Source organism: Cucurbita pepo, chromosome 1, assembly GCF_057944985.1.
Source record: "Cucurbita pepo subsp. pepo isolate OVF chromosome 1, ASM5794498v1, whole genome shotgun sequence".
Taxonomy (NCBI): Eukaryota; Viridiplantae; Streptophyta; class Magnoliopsida; order Cucurbitales; family Cucurbitaceae; genus Cucurbita; species Cucurbita pepo.
The window spans coordinates 991,386-1,000,512 of NC_141798.1; the positions used below are offsets into that span (position 1 = coordinate 991,386).

General features: G+C 35.4%; 1 protein-coding gene across 1 annotated transcript; it reads left to right on the forward strand.

Moving 5' to 3' along the window:
• The first annotated feature begins 3,697 nt into the window (after window positions 1-3,697).
• On the forward strand, window positions 3,698-8,900 carry LOC111796381 (putative alpha,alpha-trehalose-phosphate synthase [UDP-forming] 9). Its single transcript, XM_023679037.2, has 4 exons — window positions 3,698-3,949; window positions 5,635-7,719; window positions 7,808-8,081; window positions 8,175-8,900. The coding sequence occupies exons 2-4, from the start codon at window positions 5,735-5,737 to the stop codon at window positions 8,496-8,498; spliced, it is 2,583 nt and encodes an 860-aa protein (XP_023534805.1). The 5' UTR covers window positions 3,698-3,949; window positions 5,635-5,734; the 3' UTR covers window positions 8,499-8,900.
• The last annotated feature ends 227 nt before the right edge of the window (window positions 8,901-9,127 follow it).

Genomic DNA, 9,127 nt, shown 5'->3' on the forward strand with positions numbered 1-9,127 from the left:
TGCGCGGTTGTCCCGTTCTTGTTTCGGTCTCTAGCACCTATTTCAATTTTCATCTTTGTAGTGAATTTACGAGATTGATTTTTTTTTTCTTTTTTTAAATGGAAATTAACCTCGATTTAAAAATTGTGAAACGTGTTCAAAGGATATGGATGAATCTCAAGTGGGTAGGTTCGGAAGAAACAAAACACGTGGTTTATTATTATTATTATTATTATTATTATTATTATTATTATTATTATTATTGGGATGGTTGATAGTAATGAAACAATTAATTTGACTTGATAAATTAATTTCCTCGTGGTTTTCACTAATAGATTCTTTATTTGACTTTGTTGCTTAGTCACCATTCGGAATGTCAATTAGACATCCTAACAGCTAAGTTAGGTGTGATTTTAGGACTTTATAATTTAAGGCAAATTTAGCACCAACAAATTATTCTCACTTTTATTTTTATTTTATTTTTTTAAAAAAATTTCTATATCATTACATAATTATAAAGAGATATTAATTAATAGGGCTACAAATCGGTGGTTCTAATGTCTCTGTATAAATAATCAATAGTGGATTTTTTTATAAAAATTTATGCTTGTTTTTTTTTTTTTTTTTTAAATATCAATTATTATCGAACTAAACGTACACTTAATTTTATTTAGTTTCATTTTAGTGAAAGCACCGCCAACATGGACTATCCTTACACGAAGGTAAATACTATTTAAATTATTAGTCAACGTGACAAATGTACATACTTTCACTTGATCACCTCCACATTCTAATCATATTCATATACAAAATTCATTATATATTAGTCAACATTATACAAAAAAAAATTAAAAATAATAGTCAAATTATAAGTTTAATCTATATATATATATATATATATATATATATATAACCTTTCAATTTGGTATTGAAATGTCAAATAATCAAGAGGCTTACTTGACTGGACCTAGAAACAAAACAGGAACTACTGAAATAAAATAATATTATTAAAATTATTGCAAGAAAATAAACTAAATGTTCAAAACCCCCCAATGATTTTTTAAAGAGGTTTAAAAATGTAATTTTACAATTTAAAAAAATAGAAAATTATTATTTAGATTCTCGTAAAAATGAAATAAAATTGTTGCGTAAAGAAAAATAAAGATATATATATAATATCTATTTTGATATGAGATATTTGGAAAAAAATAATAATAATAATAAAATAAACAGGAGGAAGGGGAGAATCTGGATACCGAAGGCGTGAAAGATACGTTTGGAACATTCCACAGAGGCGTGGGGACCACAAGGAACCACAGTTTTATTTATTTATTTATTTTTATTTTATTATTTAAAATTAGAAATTAGAAATTAGAATAGTGAGTTGGTTTAAGTCCAACCCAACCGTCTCTCAGTATTCCCGTAAAACGCGGCAAATGGATAAACTCGACCACATTTTCAATTTTTTTTTTTTTTTAAAAGATAATAATAAAAGTGGGCCCCGCCACTACTTTCTCACGTGGACTACACGTGTCCACTTGTGGTCCATTTTACCCTAAACCCTTCGATATGGACCCCCCCTCCTCTCCCTCCGTCCCTCCCGATTCATATCGTTTTTCCATTTCCATGGCGTGTTGTTATAGGGTAGGGCCCTAGGTGACTAGAGTGTGGGTAAGTGGGACCCACTTGGTTAGGTCTACGAAGTATGTGGGGCCACATCCTCTAGGCATGTTACACGTGGCGAAAGTCTCCGTACAGAGTGTGTGGGACGAGGAAAATGGCAGCAGCCAAAAGCCAGCCAGGAGCCAGTAGGGAAAAAAAAAAAAAAAAAAAAAAAAACACGTAATTAAACTCCCCAGACACACAATTTTTATTATTATTTTAAATGAAAAAGAAAAAAAAGCCTGTTAGGGCTTATCGAACGAAGGTGCCTATAATTTCCCTGCCCGGCTGATGTTATCCTTCTGTAGCTTCCTCAAACTTCGTAAGCATAAAAAGGCATTTACTTCCACTTATTTACCAAACTGCCACTCTCCATTTTTATCCTTATAATTTTATTAAACGCCCATCTTATTATAATGTCAACAATTTCCTTTATTTTAAATATAAATGTTATAAATTATTAAGTTAAAACTATTATAAAAAAAAAATAATTTATTTTGTTGCACAGAGCCTTGCGTTTTCCAGTTGTCTTTGTAAATACCACAACTCATAGATGCCACTTTTAAATTCTTACCCTTCTTATCCTCGTGTTATTTTACTCAATTACCCTCCTCTTTTCATTTCAATAATATCCCCCAAATCTTATTGCTATCCCAGCTATTATGACTAAGCTCGTGATAAGCTTGTATCGTAGCTGTCATAATCACGAGAAACATCATGAGTGTATAAGTGAAGAATATTATCTACGGATAAAAAATTGTGAGTCTTAAAAGTGTAGCCATAGTGATCTAAATGTTCGTAAAAAAGATAAATATAGTTTCTGATGAGCTTTTGTGTTTGAAGCTATGAAAAGTCGGTTATGGTTCAGCATGCGGATGTGGCTAATATGGAACAAATCTCTGTAATGATTTCTACATTTCACTCGATTTTTCTTTTAAGCAAAGATAATCTTTAAATTAATTATATTATTTTTAAAATTCACAAAAGTAGATAATTAGTTAATTATAATGTCAATACCTTTACAATATAAATATATATTTAACTTTTTGTTATTGGGACAATGCCACGTATTCATGATTCCTTACCATCTAATATTTTATATATTTAATTTTTTTTTATGGTATTACTTAAAAGCTTAAGTACATTATATTGTCTCATTTATTAGAATTTTCTTGATGTCCAATGGAATCGCTTCAAATAAAAGATTATTTATAACAATTATTATATTCATTTTATTTTTTCCAGTCAATTATCTTTTAAAATTATTGTATAATTAATTTTTTAAAAAAGTTATTTTTATTATGAAAAAGTTTAACGGTATTATTACATTTTTAAAAGTTAAATAATATTTTTAAGATAAAAGTGAGATTTAAAGGTGTTTGAAATATTGATATAATAGTTATTATTATTTTTTTATTGGGGGAAGTAAAGCAGCTAAGTGGTGGCCTAACACAAGCTTATCAAGTTTGACCTAAATATCACTTATTATTATATGGGTTTTTATTAAAATTAAAAATAATTAAAAAGGTTGTGGAAATATACTATTGGAAGATAATAATGTTTTTTTAAATAATAATTTAACACCTATACGGCTCCCATTGGCCCCTACCACCAAAAAAAAAATTAAAAATTAAAACTTAAAAAATTAAAAAAGAAAAAGAAATAGGAAGACCCGCCGCCCACTCACATTTCTCATTTTCCCATTTACTTTTTTTTTTTTTAGCGTATATAGTTAAATAAAAGAAATTAAAATTAATTTTTTTTAAAAATAATAATATTGTGAATATTTTCAGGAAATTAATTATAATTTTGAGAGAGAAATGGAAATAATTAGTATTCATTAATGAGGGCAATAAAAAATGAGAATGCGTTTCATACCTTTTAAAGTTTGAAATTCTTTTTTTTTTTTTAAATTAAAAAAAAGTGGATATTATCTTATGGAAAAGGAATAAGATAATAATGGAGAAAAAGGGTGGGGGAGGGGTAATAGGGTAATTTGGCAAGGAGAGTTGAAAATCTTCGCAATCCAATCCGATTGCTCCCACTCGGAAACCAAACCACGAGGAAAAGGAGAGATGGGCAAAAAAATAATAACAATTTCTCTTTCGGATAAACTGTATTTATACCATTTTCTTCATCCTAAATCCGGCCTTTTCTTTTCATTTTCTTCTTCTTCTTCTTCTTCTCTCTTTTGATCCATCAACCACCGGCACGCTCACTGTTTCTTCCTTCAATTTTTTCGCTCCGGGACGTCTTTATCGCCGTCGTCGCTGTTGTTGTCTACCTTCTTCTGCCGATCGCTTCGACTGTGAGTTTTCGTCTCTGTTTTAGTTTTCCGATCTGTGGATGGATTTTGGTTAAGTCGGTGTTTCCGACTCTGTTTTACACCTCTGGTTCTTCAGGAACGGAATTCGATTTATCTTTTTTGATGTTTTTATTTGTTTGTGTGTGGGAGTTTTTAATTGTTACTGCCAGATGGGGGCTTGTACTTTATTTGGCACGACGTTATTATTTTGGCGCAGTTCAGATGAGTTTTCTTTTATCTTTATTCATGGCTGCGACTTAAAAATAGGATACGTACAAATTTCATTACCTTTTACTTTTCGTTCTTTCCAAGTCATTCGTGGTTTCTCGGCAACAAACGGGAGTTGGAAGCGTTCAACACGGTCGTTGAACTCTGATTTTTATTTTTATTTTTTTAATTTTTAATTTTCTGTTTAGGAAAATGAAATTTGTGTTTATATGTATGTGTGCGAGTTATTCGTTTCTTCTCGTGTAATTTGTTCGATTGAGCTGGGAATGTGTTTGATCAAATTGTTGTTTAGTGGTTCGTGAATTTATCTCATCGTTTCATTTTCGGATTGTTCTTGATGTGATTGTGTTCTCTTACACTGAGATCTAGAAATGTGGTCGCTGAATGGTGGTTTTTTCAACAGTCTTGTTGTTCCTTTGTTCTTTGCATATATACGGACACGCGGTCACGCCCCACTCGCGAAGTTTAATCTTCACAGTTCATGTTTCGTAGTTTACAGATGTCGTTGCTGGCGCTTCGTTTTGGTTTCTCCTTAATGTTATACATTAACGATCGCCAACATTTTATCCATTTGGTCTTTTCGTCGAATTAAACTTTATTGGTGTATCGGACAGATTTACTGTTCGTATATAGCTGGAAAAAGTTGTTGGCCGAATTTAATTGGATCTGAAATTCCTGATTGGAAGCTTGTTTGTTCTCTCTTTTTTCCCTCTTTCAGAAGAGTAAAGTTAATGCATGCATTATTTTCTGCCAGCAAGAAAAATTTCCTTTGCCATATATATTTACACATTTGTTTTTTCAAAAATAAGACTGCCTTGGAAGTTGGGAGTGAGTGACAGAGTATAGTAAGCACGAAGTCGCTTGGAATGAATAATTGCAATCATCAATATCTATGTGCCACTGTTCGGATCATGAATGACTCCAACCTGTGGCCTGCCTGTACAAGGACTCATTCGTTGTTTCTGTCTGGGTGGCTTAAGCGCCCCAACGACCCTCCTCTATTTTACCAAAACGCGTTGCGTTGTTGCAGTATTATAAGCCGAGTGGCTAGATAGGATTGTGCTAGAATGAGCTTCCTACCCACGTGTAATGCTTTTTGTGAAACGTCAGTGCATTTTAGCAAATTCATTTTTGAATTGGTTGGTTGTTTTGATGGATTCCTTTGTGAATGCTTTGTTCTCTATTTATGAATCATCTTGGTTTTTTCTGATAATAATTAGCTCAGATAATTTCTTCCTTGGCCTCCTGCTGTTTATGGTTGATTTGGTTTTCTGCAACTCCACTAATTTTTTTTTTTTTTTTGTTAAATATCAGTTCTAGTTTTCTAGCACATATAGGTTGTGCCTACTCGAGTCTCTACTTGGATGTTCGGAATTTCTGATCTAGCATATTTTCGCTTAAGTGAATTTTATCTAGTAAAACTGTGGATTTAACATTTTGGATTGTTGTCCCTCGTATAGGTTTGAGGGTACCTGCACTTTACTTGCAGATCAAGTTCTTGTCTTTCTTCTTCCCTTTGTTTGATTGGTAACTAAGAGAAAAGAGAAGTAGTGGAAACTCATGGCATCAAGATCCCCCACAAATTTTTTGGACCTGGCTTCTGGAGATTTACTTGATCTTCCTCGTACACCTAGACCCCTACCACGGGTAATGACTGTTCCTGGAATTATTTCGGAAATGGATGACTATGGGAGCAATGACGGAGATTCGGAGTCTTCATCTGTATGCCGTGAGCGCAAAATCATAGTTGCAAATATGTTGCCCTTGCAAGCTAAAAAAGACGGGCAATCTGGCAAATGGTGCTTCAGTTTTGACGAGGATTCAATTTTATTGCAGTTAAAGAATGGGTTTTCACCTGAGATGGAGGTTATATACGTGGGTTCCCTCAAGGTTGAAATCGACGCCAACGAACAGGAAGAGGTTGCTCAGAAGCTTTTTGACAATTTTAATTGTGTACCTACATTTCTACCACATGATCTACAGAAGAAATTTTATCTTGGGTTCTGCAAACAACAGATATGGCCCTTATTCCATTACATGCTACCAATGTGCCCAGAGCACGGTGATCGCTTCGATCGGCTGCTTTGGCAAGCCTATGTTTCTGCAAATAAAATATTTGCTGACAAGGTGATGGAAATCATCAATCCTGAAGAAGATTCTGTTTGGGTTCATGATTACCATTTAATGGTTCTTCCAACATTTTTAAGGAAGCGCTACAATCGAGTTAAACTTGGATTTTTTCTGCATAGCCCGTTTCCGTCATCAGAAATCTATCGAACTTTACCAGTTCGGGATGAGATTCTCCGTGGCCTGCTAAACTGTGATTTAGTTGGTTTTCATACGTTTGATTATGCTCGTCACTTCCTCTCATGCTGCAGCAGAATGTTGGGCCTGGACTATGAATCTAAGCGGGGACATATTGGACTAGATTATTATGGCCGCACGGTATATATCAAAATTCTTCCTGTAGGCATTCACATGGGTCGGCTGGAATCGGTGATGAATCTTCCATCTACATCTGCTAAAGTCAGAGAAGTTCGAGATCAATTCATGGGGAAGAAATTAATTCTTGGTATTGATGACATGGACATTTTTAAGGGCATAAGCCTGAAGCTTCTCGCTGTTGAACAGCTTTTACGGCAACGTCCTGAGTTGCGAGGCAAAATAGTCCTGGTTCAAATAGTGAACCCTGCAAGGGGATCAGGTAAAGATGTACATGAAGCTCAGAAGGAAACCTACTTGGCTGCTGAAAGGATCAATGAAACTTATGGTTCAAATAACTACAAACCTGTAATTCTGATTGATCGCCCTGTTCCACGTTTTGAGAAGACTGCTTATTATGCATTAGCAGAATGCTGCATAGTGAGTGCTGTAAGGGATGGTATGAATTTGGTTCCATACAAGTATATTGTTTGTAGGCAAGGAACTCCTTTTATGGATAAGGCTATGGGCTTACAAGTTGGTTCTCCTCGGACGAGTATGCTTGTAGTGTCCGAGTTTATTGGTTGCTCGCCTTCTTTAAGTGGAGCTATCAGGGTTAACCCTTGGGACATTGATGCTGTCGCGGATGCCTTGGAATTGGCCATTACCATGCCGGAGTCAGAGAAGCAGTTGCGGCATGAGAAACATTATCGATATGTCAGTTCCCATGATATAGGATATTGGTCTCGAAGTTTTATGCTGGATTTAGAGAGAGCATGCCAAGATCACTATAGTAAACGGTGCTGGGGAATTGGCTTGGGTCTGCGTTTTAGAGTTGTTTCTCTTTCTCCTGGGTTTAGGAAGTTAACAATTGATCACATTGTCTCAGCTTATAAGAGAACACATAGAAGGGCGATATTTTTGGATTACGATGGCACTATTATTCCGCAAAGCTCCATAATTAAGACACCGAGCCCAGAAGTTATCTCCGTCTTGACTACGCTTTGCAATGACCCCTGTAACACTGTGTTCATTGTTAGTGGGAGGGGGAGAAGTTCTTTAGGTGAATGGTTTGCCTCTTGTGAGATGTTGGGGATTGCAGCAGAACATGGGTACTTTATAAGGTATTTGCTCAAAATGTTCGATTCATGTTCAGCTTTTTAATATTACAAGTTTCTTTGGTTCAATTTCTAAGCTTCTTATTTTTTGTAGGTGGGGCGGAACTTCAGAATGGGAAACCAGTCCAGTGTCTTCTGATCTGGATTGGATTAAAATTGTAGAGCCAGTGATGAGATCATATACAGAAGCAACTGATGGGTCGTGCATAGAACCAAAAGAGAGTGCTTTAGTCTGGCATCATCAAGATGCCGATTCTGACTTCGGATCCTGTCAAGCTAAGGAATTGCTGGACCATCTAGAAAACGTACTTGCCAACGAACCAGCCGTTGTTAAAAGGGGTCAACATATTGTTGAAGTGAAGCCACAGGTATTCTTTTTTATTGTCGGGTTCTTCCTTATCTATCACATCAAATTATCATACCTTCAGTGTAATATATTCTTGAGCTGTTGTTACTCGCAGGGAGTAAGCAAAGGGTTGGTCGCAGAAAAGGTTCTCTCGAGAATGGTAGATAGTGGAAGACCACCTGATTTTGTGATGTGCATCGGAGATGATAGATCAGATGAAGATATGTTCGAGAGCATATCAAGCATTGTCTCTAGTCCTTCACTGCCTTCCGCTCCAGAAATTTTTGCCTGCACCGTTGGGCGAAAGCCAAGCAAGGCGAAGTTCTACCTTGATGATACTTCCGACGTCGTGAAATTGCTGCAAGGCCTTGCCTCTACTTCACGTCCAAGACCTCGGCAACTACCCCAAATGCGTGTTTCCTTTGAAAGTGTGTTTTGAGAGTATTATCCACATCGCTCTAGACAGGATTTGGTGGAAGCCGAGCGAGTTGAAGGGTTCGTAGTGGATGATCATTCTCACAATCCACTATAAGGCTTGCTCCTTCCAAAGGATCCTTTATAAGAATTGGTGCACGGTAAGGCCCTTGCTGAATCAGCAGTTGAGGCGGTTTTATAACTTGAAGAGTGATATTTGGTATTTTGGTCAATATCCTCAGCAACTAGAGTTTCCTTTTGTATATAATAACAACAGCATCATTTATAGCTTCTGACGCCCACTAAAATTGTCCTCTCCTCGAGATGTCAATAGTGTTGGGGGGCAGCATTATTAACTTGTATAGGAAGAACAACTCTTTCTTGGCCGCATTGCATAAAGCCTCTGATTTGATGCTTCTTTCTATAATGATTCTTTTATTGTTGCAGTAAGAGCAAATTACAGCTTAATGTTGAAAGCCAAGCCTTACGAGTTATCTTTATTTGTGTCCATTACAACTTGCTTGCAAGATGGTAAGAGAGTGGGGCTGTGGTTTAAAATTGCAATTATTTCTGCCCTGCATTGTAAATATTGATCGCCTATTATTTTGCTCAATGCCTTGAAAAGTTTATCTTTCGTTTTATATCCTCATTTGT

Bases quoted from the DNA above. Each gene is read 5' to 3' on its own strand.
- LOC111796381 (XM_023679037.2), top strand. From the start codon at position 5,735: ATGGCATCAAGATCCCCCACAAATTTTTTGGACCTGGCTTCTGGAGAT. The intron at 7,720-7,807 runs GTATTTGCTCAA...TATTTTTTGTAG, and splicing joins GAACATGGGTACTTTATAAG to GTGGGGCGGAACTTCAGAAT. The intron at 8,082-8,174 runs GTATTCTTTTTT...TGTTACTCGCAG, and splicing joins TTGTTGAAGTGAAGCCACAG to GGAGTAAGCAAAGGGTTGGT.